Genomic DNA, 18,883 nt, shown 5'->3' on the forward strand with positions numbered 1-18,883 from the left:
TTTTTTTTTTTTTTTTTTTTGAGATAGGATTTTTATTTGTAGCCCAGTCAGTCTGTCCGGAACTTGTAAACTGTTTTAGCCTACAGAGTACAGGCATCTGTTATCATGCCTAATTTATTTTTAATTTTTATGTATTTGTGCATGTGTAGGTGTGTCGGTGGGGTGATGGGATTTAAATATAGGAAGTATATGCCTTAAATAGATGGAAGTGGTGGTATGCTAACCATATTTCAATAAAACTACTGGGGAGTCAGGCCGGATATCCCACATCTGTAATCCCAGCACTTGGATTATAGGGAGACGGGGAGTTTTGTTTTTGTTTTTGGTTTTTGGTTTTTCGAGACAGGGTTTCTCTGTGTAACTCACTCTGTAGACCAGGCTGGCCTCGAACTCCGAAATTCGCCTGCCTCTGCCTCCCAAGTGCTGAGATTAAAGGCGTGCGCCACCTTGCCCGGCTGTTCTGTATTATTCTAATAGGGTCTCCCACGAGCTAATTTACATCCCCCTAAACTGAACAGCCAGGTGGTTCAGATCCCTAAACCCACTTTCGTCTCATCGCTGTTCTTGAAAATGACCTGGTGAAGCAGCACTACCCACGACCCTGTTTCCCATGGAGGCAGAGACCTTAGGACCTCTAGAGAAGCCCTAGACCTTCTGCCAGAGAGCGACAGCAGGTGACACACCAGCTCCGGGCCAACCCGGAAAAGCCAGACGAGCTAGTCCAGGTGAGTTTTTGTGATTGGCAGTCAGGGAAGGCGGGCCCTTGGTGACGGTTGTCCCGCCCCCTCACGTCGGTCCACTTGGCGCCAGGCTGGAGGTGGGGCGGGGCTCGGGACCCTCGGCACCCATTGGGCGCGTGGTGGGATCTCCCTGGGTATCCGCCCCCAGCTTTGTGGCAGCCAATGGGCACAGTGCGTGGGAGGGGCGTCGGCAGCGTCGGCGGAGGCCGGGCGGCTCAGGCGGCTGAGGTGGCCGCTGGCGCTCTGGTGGCGGGCGCGGCCGATATGGCGAAAAGCAGCAGAGAGAATGGGCCGCGCGCGCCCGCAGCAGGCGGGAGCCTGTCTGGGACCCGGGAGAGCCTGGCCCAGGGTCCCGACGCCGCCACCGCCGACGAGCTGAGCTCGCTCGGCTCCGACTCGGAGGCCAACGGCTTCGCCGAGCGCCGCATCGACAAGTTCGGATTCATCGTGGGTTCGCAGGGCGCCGAGGGCGCGTGAGTAGCTCTGGGGTCTGGGCCGGGCGCGGGACCAGCACAGGCGTGGGTCTGACCCACCAACGTGTCTCCACTGTCCCAACCCCACAGACACGCCGCAAGCGGCAGCCTACTTTCTACCTACGAACAGAAAGGCCATCCCCTTCCTCCTGGCCTCCCCCAAACCGACTGACCCAAACCCTCCAAGGAGGGTATCCCCGATGGGGGTTTCCCATCTCCAGCTCATAATCTCGCAGGTTACTCTGGCCTTAAAGCTTTGCCACCCCCTGACACGCGCATAGATGGCTGCCCCATACTTTGCCCACAGCTATTCTCCATCTCCCCCTACCCCACAGAATCCTTGTCTCACCACCTCAGTATCGGCACCCCAGGAAATCTTAGACTTCAGAACTCCGAGCTGGCCCCACCCCGTTCCAGGTCGCGCTAACCCTTACATCCAGACACATAGATCTCAGAAGGATTGACACTGGCCAGCCCCCTCCCAGAGAGTCCCATCTTGTCTCCCAGTTTATTTTCATCATGGAAAGGTCTCTCCTCATTACACACCCTCTGCCAAAAGGCAGCTTTGTCCATTGTCACAGGCAACAGGTGGGCCGACACTCCTTCTTCCCAGTAGTTATAGGGCACCTCAACTCTAGGACACCCCCCCCCTCGCCCCTATCAGCTTCATCACAGGGGAGCCAGCCAGTAGACTCCCAGGCTGCTGTGAGTATGTCCTTCCTTCCCAAATCCAGATCTAGGACTGGAGAAGGAGGGAGACAGCACCCCACCCTTGAGCTACCAGGTACCCAGCTTTCCATTAGAGAAAGCTGAGGCAGGAGTAACACCTTCCCTCCAAGCCGAGCATGTTGGGCTGCAGATTTGTACACAGCAGAACCCCTAGAAGCCCACCCTCCCAGAGACTGCCGGTGCCATCTGGTGGTCTCCTCAGGAAGATGGCCTCTAGATCCTGCTTCCACTTGTCTTGTAATAGGAGACTAGTGCCATACCCAGAACTGACAAGCCTCCCTGTCATAGTGTACCTCCCAGTTTATAGAGCCTCACAGGCACCAGGGGAGCCCTACTCCACTATATAGTCTCCCTCTCCTCTGACTGATTGTGACTGCCCAGGGTGTCCCCAGCTGTTCTTGGGACTTACAGAAGTGCTTGATTATCTTAAGAACCCACTCCATGAAGCTGTCCCATATAAATGTCACTTCCATCATATCACCCTCCCTCCCCAAGAGTCTCTTATTCACAAGGCCTCCTCCTCCTTAGAAGGAGAAAATTTTAAATCCAGGCCTCTGACCTAGATGGCGTTTCCTCCCACCCACTGGATCTGTCTCTTCCAACCTTCTTTCTTGCTCACATTAGACTAAGCCTGGTCCAGTTCAGAACCAGGGGAAACCCTCATTCTCACCCTTCACCCTGTATGAGCTTGTGAAAACCTAGAGAGAGGCTTTAGGCTGTGTTTCAGTTGGGACACGGTCATCAGGGATCAGGGGCCCAGGAAGGGTGAGGTCTTGGCGGGGTGGGAAAGGAACTCTCGGTTTTATCTGTGGGGTCTTGGACGTAACAGCTCAGGTTTGCTGGTAAATTCTAAAGCATGAGAACTCTTCTGTGGTTATTGGATATTTACCCAGATTTCAGGGTGCAGGGCGATATGATAGAGTGAGGAAGGGCCAGATTTAGGGATCCAACCTGCTGGCTGTGTGACCTTGGGTAGATCTTGAGTCCCTAGCCTGTTTAGTCAATACCCATTGCTGCTGAGGAACATGAAACTGGATATATGGAAGCATCCCGCACCATGCCTGGCACAGGAATAGCCCAAGAAATCGCTTTCTTGGAGAAAAATTAGGGCGTACCTCTGGTATTTGTGGGAAGAGACGTCCAATGGGAGCACCTCCCTTTGGCTCTCATCCCAAAATCTCAGCCTGCTGTTCATCTTCTCCACCTTCCAACAGCACACTTAGGATACGGCCCCGCAGGTGCCCTCCACGTCTCTGATGTCTGTTAGGCCAAGTCTGAAGTGAGACCCTGGATCTGCTTCTGTCTCCTGCCTCATTTCCTTCAGCTAGTCTGTTAGCAAAATCTCTGGATCTATCAGAGAGCTTGGATCTTCCTTGTTTAGTTTATACTGTGGTTTGAAAAAAGCCAAAAGTAAGTCCCTGCCCAAGGCCATACGAGGGGAAGTTTGTGACCGCCCGGAACCTAGTCTCGTGGTTGAGGGCTAGGAGTACATGTGCTATCCCAGAGAAGTGAAACATTAGCACAAATGGCCTGCAGAATCCGGATGGAGACTCTGACTCCAGATTGAAGGTCTGTTTCAGACACTGGGGGCCAAAGGTTGTCCCAGCACAGGTCAGTTTGGGTGGTTGTCAAGGTCTGTGGGAATAGGAAAGAAAACAGAGGCTTCCTCACTCTGGTGTCTGTTGCATACGCCTAAAGTATATCATAAAGTTGTGGGCTGAGCTGGAATAGATCTTAAGAGATTGACTAGTATAGCCTTTATATAGAAGATAAACAGAAGCCAGAGAAGCAAAAACTTGCTTAAGATCACATAGCATAGAGCTAGAACTGGGATGCAGGATGTCAGAATCCCAAGTCAGAGCCATCCTTGGGCCCCTTCGCCCCCAGCAGGAAATGAGTTGGCAGACAGGTAACGTGAAGGAAACTAACAGGTGTCTGCCTGCATCGCCTTCCCTTGCGTCCTCCGCACTTCAGACACCCTCAGCAGTGTAGGAGGTAACAGGAATGGCCAGAAGGGTAAGGCATGTTGTCATCAGTCCAGTGAGCTTAGGGCTGGACCAGCCAGGCTTATTCCAAGTCAGAGACTGAATGAAAGTGGACTTAGAGATGGCCCTGTCATACAGACCAGTGTGAAAAGAGCATTAGCCTTTCTTTCTCAGTCTGTTAGGGGAAAAGCTGGGGGTTGAGCGCAGAGTCCCTATGCTCTTTCACCTTTTCATCTTGCCATTCAGCCTGCTCGGTAGGGAACCTTTAGTGGGCCTGAAGTGTTCCCTGACTGCTCTTGAGTACTGGCCAAAAGCAAGAAAGCAGCTAGCCCATGAATGGCCCTGTGGATGGCACAGGCACAGACCGAGGCCTTGGCAGCATTAGTTCTGGGTTGGCCCACGACTTAGCTGGGCAGTGAAACCCCAAGAAGACCAGGTGTAATGAGCAGGGAAGGGTAGGAAGGGAAGAGCAACCCATCTGATGGTCTTTCTGCAGCTGAAAGTTGGTCCAGAGTGGAAACAGACCTAAGCAAAATCCCTGGTAGCTGAAGAGGTAAATCCCTAATATTCCTCTCCTTTTTCCCTGTGACTGTCAGCACTAGCCTGAGGCTGGAGCTTCCTTCCCACCCAGCCTCAATCTGCTCAGTATGTAGGCCAGATGAGTCAGAAGTTATGCTCTTTGGGATCCTGTGGGCATTGGCTTCCTGTTAGGGGAGCAAATGATTTGAGCTGAGCTCAGGGAGAAACATCTGGAACAGCATGTTGTCTTCTTTAACCCCCCAGTTCCCTCTACTTCTAAACAATTATGTCAGACCAGTGACTTTGAAAGTCATAGAACTGGCTTAATTGGCATCCTTACAGATTGGTCTATGCCAGTTTTTGTTGAGGTGGGGCCAGGCCCCTTCTGGCAAGCCAGAGCCTGCCTGTTTGCTGCCGTGCCACCGCCACCTTTTTTACTTTGTAAGCTCAGACAACCCACTTCTCTTGGGCTCTGACAGGTCCCAGGAGAGCACGGAGCTGGCAGTGAGCATCCCTGGGTAGCCTGTTTGGAAGAATATGGCTGTTTATGTGCGGTCCAGGTTTCTGATTCTAGACCATGACCCCCTTCCCCCCCCCCATTTGTTTCTTTCCATTTTCTTCTCTTGGCCTCTAAGGAAAATCCAGTTTGATGGCCCTGTTCTCAGACAAGATCTGACTTGGTAAAGGAGGAGCCAGCTCACCAGCTGCTGTCCTGGGAAGGTGCCTTTGTGTCCACTTGCTAGAAACCCTAAGCTGTGGGAAAGAGATAAGCGGTGGAGCCTGCTTGATGTTTTGTCTTCCCAGCATCTGGCCTGAAACATGACCTGGGGATGGGGGACAGTAATACCTGGCTGAGGTGCAGTCACCCAGTCTGTTTCCCTCTCCTCCCTCAACCTCTGGAGCCTGCTTGTCTGTATGACCTTGAACATGTTGCTTCATTTCTGGACCCCAGTGTCTCAGCCATGTAAAGTTTATACTAATACTGACCTTTGGGGCTTGCTGTGAGGTTTAAAGGAACTGATGTGTAAAAAGAGCCTGAGACAGAGTAGGTGCTCAGTGAATCTTCTCTCCTCATAAAGAGTGGAGCAGTTAGAGAAGTAATGCACTTCCCATCTCTGGTTACAGTAAGGCCCTGCCCTGTGGGCAAGAGAGACCCATAATTCAGGTGAGCCTCACTCTCCCTGAAGAGGTGCCAGTCTCCATTCTGAGCCCAAGCGCCTACAGACCTCAGAAAAGTGTGCCCCAAATTTATCACCTGATAAATCCTGAAGCAGCCTGACCAGGTAGGTTTTCCCTTCCAGGTCGGTTCTGTGGAGGATCCTAGAAGGGAGAAAATTGGCCTGGCTGCCCCACTGGTAAACCAGCAGTCTGGGTTAGAAGCTCCTTTACCCAGGGTTTTAGAGCAGCTGTCAAAACTTGGGTTTCTCTTTCCTCTTTCCTTTCTCCACCTTTCCTACCCTGACTCTACCCTGCTCTGTTCCCTGCCTGGCTCTTTAGAGGCTGGCACAGATTGGCTCTTTACTTCTGCTTAGGTGGTGAGGTAGGTAGTCTGCCAATGCAGCAGCCTGGGGAGCCAGCCAGAGTTTGTTTTGCTAGCTTAGATACTTACGCAGTGAGATTGTTTCCCAGACCCTCTTTTGAGTATCTACTCTGCCAGATGCTGTGATCGGGACAAGCTGAACAAGACCTCTCTGTCTTGTTGCCCTCAAGGACTTCAGACTGGTTGGAAGACAGAACCACAAACAAATCTTAGCAATGTTGAGTGATAAAGGCTGTAATTGAGGTGTGCAGCTGCTCTTAGAGTCAACAAGAGTAAGCAGCAGCTTTGCCTACAGGAGCCTATGAAGAAGTGCCATTTGATCCCAGCACTCAGAAGTGACAAGCAAGGTCTTTTCATTGAACAGAGAAGGACTTATGTGCAACATTCCACCAAAAAGCCAGCTGTTAAGGAAGTTTAATGTGCTAAGAGCAGAGGTGGCAGGCAGGATGGAAGCAAGGTGAGACTTGGAAAAGAGGCTAGATAGACAGCCTTGAATGCCAGCCTGAGACCTCCTTTATTTTGAGGAGTTAGTTGTTGAAGATGGCAGAAAGAGGACTTAGATCTCAGGTGATGAGAGTGTCATGAGAATCCAAGATGGGCCAAAAGAGCTCTGGTAGGACTCTGAAGAAATCTGTAGCCAATGGGAGGCAGAGCCTGGCAAATCATTTAGAGCTTGATTGTGACTAGCCCTGTGAATGAGAGGTGGAAAGGCCTCTTACAGGGCCTATCCTAGAGTCCTTACAGTGGGCTGCTGCTGACTTAGCTATGTCATATCCCCAAGGTGCACAGCTAGCTTGGCTGGAATGCCTAGGGCACATGAAGGGGCTCTTTGTGTCTTTCTAGCAGGAGAGAGAGTTGGCTGACCTGACTGGGGGAGGCAGGATAGTAACACTGGGCTTTGTGGTTGCTGCCTCGTAAACAAATTGGATGGTAAGAAAAGCTGCAAGGAGAGCCAGGCTCCTCTCCAAGAGGCTCGGAATGAGCCTGAGGACAGAGGAGTCCTACCTTAGGGAGCTACAGCAGCCGGACAGGGGATTTGGGGCTTTCAGAGTAGTGTAAACGGATCAAGGGGAGGCAAATGACAACCAAGGCCAGTTTGAGTTAATGGATTTCTTCTACCTGGTTTCTTGGCTGGGACCGGTGAGTAATGGACCTATGAGAAGCAAGCTCTAGGGGCACGCCAAGTTTTAAGAGATTAGAGATTCTGGCTGGAAACATGGCTTTAGGCTCCCATGTGAAGAAAGTACTCTTAACTAAGTACAGGGGTACTTGGTACCAGCTTCCCAGTTGACTCCTATGGTTCATGGCTTAAGCAAGTCCCCTCATTCAGTTACAGGGCTACTTCCCAGCATTGACTATGTGTGTAGCCCTGAGTCAGCTTCTGTATAGAAAGCAGTCTTTCTTTCAAATGACTTACAGTCTAACAGGGAAGTCATACATTAGACAAGTAGTTACAGGTGCAGCTGTGTACAAAGGATTGTGAGGCTCAAACAAGATAACTGGATTAAGAACACAGTACAAACAAAGGCCTCTGAGCAGGAACCAAGAGACCCAAGTCCTAGACCTCCCCGAGCTACTAAGTATCTGTGTGACCTTGAGAAGGCTGCTTGGTCTTTCTAAGCCTCAGTTTCCCTTCAGAGAAACTAAAGCTCATCCATCTCAAACATTGTGAGAAATGACCTTGGAAGACTGTTTTGGTAGGTAGCCCAGGACAAGGGCTTACTGTGGCACATTCTGCAGAAACCAGTGCTTCCAGAATATTTTGTCCCTCTTGTGTAAGATGCCCCTTTGTGCACAGGACCAGTGGTCTTCATAGATGTGGAAATGTGATCGGATTGAGGGATATTTTATCTTTGTTTTTTCTATCAGATTTGTCTTTCTTAATCTGGTTATTTTTTAAAAGCTTTTAGTTTTTGAGATTATAATAGAATTACATTATTTTCTCTTTTCTCCCTTCAAACCATCACACATACCCCAACCCTTGTTCAAATTTTTGTCATTTGTGTGTGTGTGTTCCTAAATATAAAATAACCTGCTGTCAGTACAGTGTTATTTATATGTATGTTTTCCAGGCTCACCATTTGGTATTGGATAACTAATAGGTGAGCTCTTGCCTGGGAAAGACGATTGCACTCTTCAGCATTTCTTAGTTGTCTGTGGTTCTTTGTATAGGATGGGTCCCTGTGTGCTTTCCTTCTTCCTCATTAGCATGTCTCAGTGTCAGCGCCGTCCTTGTTCAGGTCATGTTTGACAGCATGTTGGTAATACTTCCTGGGTATTTATTTATTTTTGAGACAGTGTCTCGCTGTGTCTGCAATGCTGACCTGGAACCCCTATGTAGACCAGAATGGCTTTGAGCTCAGGGAGTCCTGCCTGACTCTGTCTCCTGAGTGCTGGGATCAAAGGCCTGTATCACTACACTGGCCCATATCATTTTAGTCTTTGGTAGCAGTTACAGAAGTAATGGGAAAAAGTTATTTGGCTTTGTGTACAGACAGGAAAACTGACTGAGCAATGGATGAAACTAGGCCTGCTATCTGGGGTCCCAATTTTCCACCCTACTAAAGCTGATACCTCGAGGTCTCTCTTCCCTCTTCCTGTCAGTCTTGGCACTTCAGCCCAGCCTCAAATGTTTACTTTTCCTAATAGGTCTTCTGTGTTGTTTTGGTAGCTGAGTTGTCACAAGGAAGAGTGAAGCTCTTTCTTGTCTCATGTACACACACATACACACACACACACACACACCCTTACATGTATCCTGAGATGAGACAGGTACAGCTGAGTGTGAGGAATCCAGAGAGGGAACCTAGGTTCTGGAAGGTCTTCCTCCTCAGTGCATCTGGGTCCTGGTCACTGTATGAATACAGCAATCTTCCTACTCTGCCCTCTAGAAGATGCTTTTTTTTTTTTCTTTTTCTTCCCTGGCTTGACTTACAGGGAAGGACAACCTGGATGTGAATCTGGGAGAGCCCAAGTTTAAGACATCAGCAAATTTAGCTTCCAGTCTTCCTTCTGACACTTTGGAGGCATGTGGCTACTTTGAGTCCTTCAACAGGACATTGGTGGCATTGGAGACAGAGGTGTTAGGAGGAAGACATCTGAAAAGCATCCAGTACATTATCTGTCACAGAGGAAGGGCACTGTGTCCTTGGTGCATCATGGTGACTTTCATACTTTTACACATGTGTTTTTAAAATTTATTTTGGGGTTTTCAAGCCAGGGCTTCTCTGTGTAGTGCTGACTATCCTGGAACTTACTTTGTAGACCAGGGTAGTCTCAGAACTCAGAGATCCATCTTCCTCTGCTTCCCAAGTGCTAGGATTAAAGGCATATGTCACTACACCACAAGAGCCAGGCAGATCTCTGTGCGTTTGAAGCCAGTCTTCATAGTGAGGCTGTCTTGAGGTACACACATACATAAAATAGACTCAGCTCTCTCCCACTCTCTCCCTCTCTCATTTGGGCTTCTAATGCAATTATAAAGAAGTAAGTACAGGCATGAAGATTCAGCTCCCCTCGTGTGCTCTGCTCACTCATCCCATGGTCTTGGGGCTAAGGCAGGAGAGCTCAGAAGCTCGCTGACCTACCAGAGCAGGTTGGGAATTCCCCATTAGTTCCTTATTGAGTCATTTGTAGCCAGGCCCTCTGACAGCCCTGCCTCTGGGACTGTTCTTTCTTCTCTGTGGCCTGTGAAGAAAAAGCAGAAGTGAGAGCAGAAGTCTCCTGAGAATTTCAGGACCAGTGTATGGTCACAGGGTTGTCTGGTCTTGTACCCTGCTAGGTAGTAGTAGTCACCTGAGGAAGAGTCCCGGTCTGCCTCACGATTACCACCGGCACTATTGCCACCGGCACGCTCTCTCGCTGTGCCTTGTGATCCTTTGTCCTAGCTTCCCAGTACTTCCTAGGTGACCCTTCCATTCTCTCACCTTTGCGGTCATAATGCTATTTTACAGAGGAGCTTGCATGTAGCCCAGGCTGTCCCTCACCTTCTCTCACTTATTTCTGTGAGATGTGCTTGTCAGTATTGCCCTGCTTTATGTCACCAGAAGCCTAATCCCAGATTGCTAAAGTGACTTGCAAAGTGTCACACTGCTTGTGGGTTGGAGTCCATTGAGCTCTCTAGTCTTCTGGGATCAAAGCTTGTGTGCATCCAGCTGAGTAGACAACACTCAGTCCTGAAGTTGGGTAGCATAGTCAGAGAAGAGCAGAGGGTCTAGCCTCCCCCGCCAAGGCTTGCTTGCCGTAAACCCTAGGCAGCAGTTATGAAATTCAGATTGCTGAAAATCTGAGTTTTCTCATATGCCAAGTGGGGTTGGTAATTGGAGAATGACTTTCATGGGCTTTGTTACCAGGGTTAAATGAAATGATATCAATTGGATACTGAGCAGTGGCTGGTGCTTAGCAAGTGCCTGGGAACCATTATCACGGACATGCAGTTAGTTAGTTAATTGAATAGGAGAGCCGTTGTAAAAGGCCACTTGAAGCACATCTGAGCTCAGCCCTTACAACCTAGAGCTGCTGTTAGGCTGCAGAGGGTGCTCCTACATGTTTATCTGTCTTGTCTCAAGGCAGAGATCAATATTCCCAGCTTGTTGCTGAGAACTCAGGCCAGAGGTCACAACATAAATGGGTCACCATGTGTTGATCAGGGGCCAGCCAGGTACTAGGACATGTTCTTAGCCTGAGACACTCTGCGAAGAATGGCCTGATGGGGCTCTGGAGAAGCAAATCTCCTCGAGGAATGCTGCCTCAGCAGAGCGCAGGTCAGGTGGGGAGGCCCGACCTGCTCTGCTGGACTGCTCACATTCCCCACACAAGCCATGCCCTTCCTATTAGCTTGCACTTGCACATACTGGGCCTTTTGCCTGGTATGTACTTTCCACTTCTCTCAGCCTGGCCATTACCTGTCAGCCTTCAAACCCAAGTTTAAAAGTCCGCTCCCCAAACATCTCCATCCTCACCCTGGGGACTTCTTGCAGATTCCTCGCACCTTTCACAAGCTCTGTGTTAGCAGTTTGTGTGCGTGTGAGTTATTTATCCACCCAGCTGCCTCTCTGAAACTTTGGCTATATTTTATTAATCTTTATAGCAGGGCTGTGGAGATCTGTGTATAGAATGCACTAAGCTGATTGTGCTGTCTTGGAGCAGTTAGAGGCTGTGTAGAGATGAGAGGCAGTTTTGCATGAGGTCTTCAATGGTGAATGGAAGCCAGTTAGAAATGGAGCGAGGCTGAGTGGGGTGGCTCAGGGAGGGGACACCTAGAGGTAAACCCAGGAGTGAAAGGGACAGAAGGATTAGAGAGCCAGGGCCTACAGTTTCTGTTGGAGGGGGAACAATAGGGAGCCATGAAGAAGTTCCAGCAAGGAGGGACCTTTGTGGTCACAGTGTCAGGACAGTTAGGTGAGATCTGTCCGTAAGGGTTAACAGTTTGGTAAGGACGGCCTGGAGAGTCTCATATAGATCAGGGTGGACTCTGGGCATCTACAAGGGAGATTGTGACCCAGGTACCCAGCCAGTCACAGGCAGAAAATTTCAAGCACCACTCTGCCTGGCTAGGGTTGGGTTTTAGGGAAATGATATCTTCTGCCAAGAAAAGACTCCACAACTTATTGTAGTTGTCCAGGAGAACTGCCCTGGGGGGTTTTGCTATCTGGGCCCTTTCCCAGTTCAGTGGACCAGAAGAAGAGGGATTCCTAGATTTTTGGAGTCTGTAAGACAACAGGGTGGAGCTGAGCAGAGTGGAGTGCTGGGCAGAGGCCCAGGATGCCAAGGCCAGTGAAGGGTGGAGAGAACCTGTTTACCATTGTGCACTGACCCAGAGCCGGAAGGAGCAGAGCCAGTAAATGCCTCATGGGAAAGAGAGGCAGGCGCAGAACTTGCCTCCAGTGGGAGCTAGGGAGAGTAAAGTAAGCTGGACTCTCTCACCCAGGAGCCACTGACAGCCAGCTCCAAGGCAGAGTGGCCAGCACTAGACTACTACAGACATCACCTTTCCCTACCACTCACAGCATGTCCTTGGGCAAGTCACTTACCCTCTGGGCACAAGACCTCTCCAACTGTCTGCAGAGGTTTCTTGTTTGTTTGTTTGTTTGTTTGTTTTTAGAGTCAGGGTTTCTCTGTGTATACCCTTGGCAGTCCTGGAACTCACTCTGTAGACTAGGATGGCCTTGAACTTACATAAATCCACCGGCCTCTGTCTCCTGGGTGCTGGGATTAAGGTCCCATGCCACCACCACCTGGTTAGAAAGAGTACTCTTAACTGTGTGGTCTGTTTGGCCTGACTAGTAGCCATTTGCATACCCTAACCTACCTTCTCCCATATTCTAATTTCCTTTCTAAGAAACTAACTTTCTAAGTACTAAGTGGTGTACTTTAAGACATCACTATCGTTTACAGTAATGAACTCTAGAAGTTGTCGCCCAGTGTATAGAGCAGGCCAGCCTCTTTATCATTTCTCTTCCCAATTCCCCTTCCTTCACTGTCTCTGGACTCATGATTAACCATACTTTCTTTGCATATTCCTAATTTTCCACACTTTGGTTGGACCTCCTTGGGTGACCTTGTCTTTATCCTGGAGACCCAGCTGTCATATCCTTCTGTCTTTCTCAACTTAAAGGACAGAGAAGAGTGGGCGAAGACTGTGTTATATACGGGGCACACTACACCTATTAGACAGGTGAGTGTCTGCATGGCAGCCTCGGCCTCACGGACATCTAATGTGTGCAGATTACTTAGCCGTGCTGAGCAGAGGTAATAAGAGCGACTTCCCTGGGGAAATGTATGCCCTGTAGTGGCTCAGCCAAGTGACTACATGGCCAATTCTTGAAACATGTCATCTTTACAGTTGCTCCCTGGGCTGGTGACATAGCCACCATGTTACAGATGAGAAACTGGAAGCTAAAGAGTGGGGAAGCCTGTCTCTGTTTCACACAGCTATGAAAAGAAGTGATAGAAGTTAGGAATTAGTCTTTATGTGTCATAGAGTAAATGACATCATCTCTTGGACCTCTGTGACTTCCCAGGTAAAATGAGGGTGATCTTGTCCTACCTACCTCCAGGAACTGTGTTTGGGGACTAGTCAGATGAGGAAATGAGTGAGCACTGTGTCTGCAAATAGAAGTTGTGAACTGGCTGCCGTTTTCTGACTAGCCACAGTATGTGTTTACCCCTCATTGTAGTCCTGTGTAATACAAGGTGTGTATTATGGTTCCACTAAAGATGAAGCAGAGTTGGGAATGCGCCCAGGGTGTAAACCCAGCTGTCAGCAGGTTGGAGGAAAGCACTAACTCGTGGTTTTCAGCTAATAGATGGAGGGACTGAAGTGCATTCCAAGGTCCGTTGATCTCAGGGGTGTCTTCACTCTCTATCTTCTTCCATGTCCCGTTTAGTATCCCTGGCGAGTGAGATGAAGAGCATCAGTCTTCTGGTCTGTGACTTTAGGAAGAGCATCTGCTTCAGGTTCACAGAAGTGAAGCTTGTAGGGAGGGGGACCAAGGGTAATGCCCATAAAGAATGTAAGGGTCCTGGCATGTGCAGTCCCTTACTAAGTTTGCCAAGTCAAGGTGTAGAGAGCAGAAGTCTAAAAAGACAGGGAAGAGAAACTTCCAGGAACCTTAGGAACTGGGCTTGTGGAAGCTTGTAGACAGTGGGGTGTATGACGTATCCCTGCCACCTTGAGCCACAGAATGGCTCAGCACAACTAAGTCTGATAGTCTAGGAACCTGGCTGGTGTAGTCAGTTCCCACCTTTGTCTTCTCTGAGCTCCCTGCTCAGGAGGCAGAGTTAGTGGCAAACAGCACGTTACCTGGGCATACCGTCTTCACCTGCAGTTGGCCGTGCCTGCAGTGCCTGTCCATCCTCTTGGCCTTGCTGAGCAGTGTTACACATAGGCAGACTATTCACTGTAGCTGTGAAAAAGAGAGAAGTTAGACTCTCCCTAAGGCCTGGAGATATTGCACGCAGATAAAGGCATGCAACAACATCTGGAAAAGGGTCTAGTTTCCCCACAGATTCCTGCAGGGAGTCAGAGACAATGCCTGAGTTATGTGGCAGAGAGAAGCTCTGGTTCAGCCACTTAGTTTCTAGCTTTGCCTGACCCTCTCTGATCTAGTCAACTTTCTTTATTGTGCAAATGGAAATTATAGATAATCTATGAGGGCACTTTTTCACTGGGCATTAGAAAGACAAAGAAAATTACTATAGGTAGAAGTGCCTTCTATGCCTGAATATAATACATGTGAAAGTAATGGAATCCTAGAGAAAGCCATAAATAGAGTTAGTCCAGAAGCTCAAGACCTGCTTCAGTCAGGAGGGAGAGTACTAAGTAATATGAGCAAGCCCACAGTGTAGTGAACACTCATCTCAGATTTATGTCTTCATCCATTCATGCTTAGGTATCGGAATCAATCAGTTTCAAAGAATTATACCTAACTTTACATTTGCTTTTTTATACTTATTTAGTTAAATACACACACACACACACACACACAGAGTGGTCAAAAGAACACTTAGAGGAGTTAGACATGTAGATCTCAGAGATTGAACTCTGGTTGTCAAGTTTGGAGGCAAGTAACTTCACCCACTGAGCCAGCTCACTGTCCTATAATTAGCTTTTTTGTTTGCTTGAGTCTCAGTCCAGGTTAGCCTCAGATTCATTGTATTACTCCTGTTCAGCCACTCGGGTGCTGGAATATATGCCACTATGCCCAGCTTACCTAATTTTAAAAAACTGTATGAAATTGATTTGAAAAATCAGAGTACATATTTATACATGTAAGGACAACTCATTTCATAAAACATTTCAGTTATATGTATGTTCACAAAGTATAAAATGTGAATCTTACTGTAGGTCTCAGTTCAATGTATGAAAAACAGTGTTCTAGGTCAGGGTGAAGTTGGAGGACAATAAATGGCATTCGGGCACACAGGTGGGCAGGCTGTGAGGATTCTGTGGGTTTAGCTTCTCATGGGTAGGACTGTAATGTTAAGGGTCTAGAGTATGGCCGTGGAGTTAGACAGCCCTGGTGTCTTTGCTTCTTACAGCTAGGTCTTCTGAAAGGTCCTTAACTTCACTAAGTCTGGGATTCTACTCTTTGTTTGTTTGTTTTTCGAGACAGGATTTCTCTGTGTAGACCAGGCTGGCCTCGAACTCAGAAATCCGCCTGCCTCTGCCTCCCAAGTGCTGGGATTAAAGGCGTGCTCCCCCCCGCCTTTTTTTTTTTTTTTTTTTAAGATTTATTTATTTATTTCATGTATGTGAGTACACTGTAGTAGCTGTACAGATGGTTGTGAGCTATCATGTGGTTGCTAGTTGCTGGGAATTGAATTTAGGACCTCTGCTCGCTCCGGCCCAAAGATTTATTTATTATTATAAATGAGTACACTGTCTTCAAACACCAGAGCAGGGTGTCGGATCTCATTACAGATGGTTGTGAGCCACCATGTGGTTGCTGGGATTTGAACTCAGGACCTTCGGAAAAGCAGTCAGTGCCCTTAACCACTGAGCCATCTCTCCAGGCCTGGGATTCTACTCTTAATGTGGACAATGATATTGTCCTGGGGTTATTAAGGAAATGTCCATGTGATACACATGTGTAAGAGAAAGAAATTAGCTAAATAGTAAATGGTGAATAAATGCTGACTACTGTTGTCAATGTTGCTATTATTGGGGTTTTGATAGTATATAAGACCCTGAAAGAGTGCTGTGACTGCGAGCAGAGAGAAGAAAGGACATTCCAGACTAGGGTGGATGGGTGACAAGAGATAAGTATGTGTATGTTTGGTATAAGAGGGCCTAAGCATTGTGTAGCACCAGAAGGCATTGCTGAAATTACAGGGAGAAGTTAACAGAAAAGTTTTTCCAAGCATGGGAAAGAACATCTAGCAGTAGAAGCTGTTCAGTGCCAGCTGTCCCTGAAATGGGGCACCTGAGCTTGCACCCGGCTTTTCTCTCAGTAGGAGCAGTGGCTCACACAGTCGTACTACCAGGGGAAAGCCACGTTAGGGCTTCTCACCAACATGCTGTTCGAAGACCTCCCATCCTCCCAGCTTCACCCCACAGCTCCCGCTTGGCACCCCTCCAGAGTCAGTTCACAGTGTAGCCTGTCCACGGATAAAAGAAAAAAGCAGAGAGAAGGGATGGGGGAGGGTGGCTTGGTGGCTTTGGGAGTGGTTTGTCTTGGTTTTGTTTTCGTTTTAGATTTTATTTTTTATTTGCTGTGTATGAGTGTTTTGTCTACATGTATGTTTATGTACCAGTGCCTGTGAATGCCAGAAGAGGGCATCGGATCCTCTGGAACTGGAATTGTAAACAGCTGGTAGTGTCATGTGGATGCTGGGAACCAAACGTAGGTTTTTTTTTTTCTAGAAGAGCAACCAGTGCTCTAAACTGCTGAGCTAGCTCTCGAGTTCCCACAACACTTCCTTGTTGAAGAAAGACTTCCTTCATCCAGAACAGATACTTTCAGAGGTCCTTACTGAGTCTACCGAAGGATCCTTTAGCCTTCTGAGTTTTTAAAAATGGACATTCTGTGTCTAGGGGTTGTGTCTATTTCTGCCCCACCAATATCCAGATTACATTCTCCTGCTGGAAGAGAAGCCATTTAAATGAGTGTATTTCCTCAAAAATTTCCCAGTTTAAGGTTTTAAATTTAAAACATTTCGAGGCCAGCTTTATCTACAGAGTGAGTTCCAGGACAGCCAGGGCTATACAGAGAAAACCTGTCTCGAAAACCCAAAAATAAAAATAAAAATAATAAAATAAAACATATCTTCTGATTAATATACACATTGAGAGCAGTATCCGTTGTTGGCTTTCTGAGATCCTGCCTAATAGTTGGTAAAGCCTAGAATCAATGCTGTCTTAGAATCTAGGAACATGATCTTTTGTTTTCTACCCTATTTGAATTCTGGTTTGATGCTTGATACTGGGGCTTTGAAACTGCCAAAGCTATCAGCTGACGTCAGTTGAAAGAACTCTCAGCATGTTCCTCTCTGATTGCACTTGAACGAATAGGTATCTCTGAGGCCTACAGTCATATTTTACCAACAAAACTGGACCCCAGGGTTGAGGTGTCATACAGGCCGGATTTAATCATATGTGGAGTCTTTGGCAACTAGCAATTTCAGTTGTAAGGTTCATCTTCACTGAGCCTTAGTTTTGTTATCTGTGCAGAGGGCTCAATTAGATGTTATCACCTTCATGACTGCTAAAACTTCCTGTTGACTCGTGCGAGCACCCTACCCTCTGCTTAGTTAACTAGAAAGCTCATCCCTCACTGGTTGCATAAGTGAATACTGTTTTTGATATAAATGTCATCATGTCTGGGGGTGTAGTGTCCTTTGGTTTCTGCTTCTTGGGTATTCGGGGGTTGCCTGAACACGTATATCCTTTTGTAATGTACTTGACCTCGAGGCTTGAGCACTGCTTTTTTATATATCAAAGAGGGAAAGAAAGAAAGTGTCTTTGTGTCTTAGTTCTGCCTCTCGATGGTGAGAGATAGCACCTTGGAGCACAGTGACTTGTGTCCTTGTTGAGGGGCCCAGTTTATTATCCTAGGCAAGCTCCTTCTCAGCTGTTCTGTTCCAAGGCTGAGTTCAGGCTCAGTTCCCCAGATAAAGTGCACTGAACCAGAGGACTTGCCTCTTTGTGTCCTGGAGGCCTCAGCACTGCCAGGGCCCCTCCCTCTGTTCTTGCAACCAGTAAAAGTCACAGCAACATGTTTCCTTCCGGCAGAGAGACTCAGAAACTCCAACCCCAGGCCCAGCTCTACCATGTCCTGTTCCCAAGAGCTCCCTGGAACTGCCTCAAGTGCCTCCCACCCCGTGTCCCTGTCAGGAAAGGCATATTGGGCTGAATCTCATCTTTAGGCTACAGAGGATCTGGCTTAGAATTGAGTTCCGGGTTCCTTACTGATTTTCTGTTTGACTCTGAGCAGGATTCTCTCCCTGAGTATTTAACCTCTCTGAGCCTGTTTCTCAGACTCTGTCATGTGTAATCAATCCTTTCTTTCTTTCTTTCTTTCTTTCTTTCTTTCTTTCTTTCTTTCTTCCTTCCTTCCTTCCTTCCTTCCTTCCTTCCTTCCTTTCTTTCAAGTTATTTTTTTACTTATTCACTTTATATCTTGCTCCCTGCCCCCTCACACCAATCCTTTCTTTTTTTTTTTTTTTTTTTTGGTTTTTCGAGGCAGGGTTTCTCTGTTTCCTTGGCTGTCCTGGAACTCACTCTGTAGACCAGGCTGGCCTCGAACTCAGAAATCCACCTGCCTCTGCCTCCCGAGTGCTGGGATTAAAGGCGTGCGCCACCACGCCCGGCGCACACCAATCCTTTCTTAATACTGTCAAGTACTTTAAATTTTTGTAATGATTTACTTATTTTTATTTTATATGCATTGGTATTTTACCTGCATGTATGTCTGTGTGAGGGTGTCTGATCCCCTGGAACTGGAACTTCACAGTTATGAGCTGCCATGTGGGTGCTGGGAATTGAACCCTGGGGGCCTCTGGAAGAGCAACTGGTGCTTTTAACCACTGAGCCATCTTTCCAGCCATTTATTTATTTATTTATTTATTTAGGATGTCATCTTTCCCAGGCTAGCCTTAAATTCCTGCCTCTACCTCCAGAGAGCTAACATTATGTCCAGTTTATAAAATACTACTTTTCCTTCTTTTTTTCTGGTGGTGCTGAGAATTGATGAGAGTGCCTGGCAATTTAGGCAAGTACTCCACCACTGAGCCACCTCTCATCACACCAAGTGCTGTCTTACTTGAAGAAACAAACAAACAAACAAAAAACTTCACAAAAGCACAACAAAGCAATAGACAAATGTAAGATTTTGATAACCTAATAGTTTAAAGTGCATCTGAGGAAACTGTGTGTGAGAGAGAGTTGTGCATGCA

The 18,883-nt window shown here is 47.8% G+C and overlaps 1 protein-coding gene across 1 annotated transcript in view; it reads left to right on the forward strand.

Annotated features, from left to right (window-relative positions):
• Positions 1–940: 940 nt before the first annotated feature.
• Positions 941–18,883, forward strand: part of Tbc1d10a (TBC1 domain family member 10A) — a 28,770-nt gene continuing 10,827 nt past the window's right edge. Inside the window, exon 1 of the mRNA XM_021176755.2 lies at positions 941–1,213. Within this exon, the coding sequence (XP_021032414.1) occupies positions 1,005–1,213 (209 nt within the window). The 5' untranslated portion in view covers positions 941–1,004. The remainder of the gene's footprint in view (positions 1,214–18,883) is intronic.

This window comes from Mus caroli, chromosome 11, assembly GCF_900094665.2.
Source record: "Mus caroli chromosome 11, CAROLI_EIJ_v1.1, whole genome shotgun sequence".
In the NCBI taxonomy this organism is placed as follows: Eukaryota; Metazoa; Chordata; class Mammalia; order Rodentia; family Muridae; genus Mus; species Mus caroli.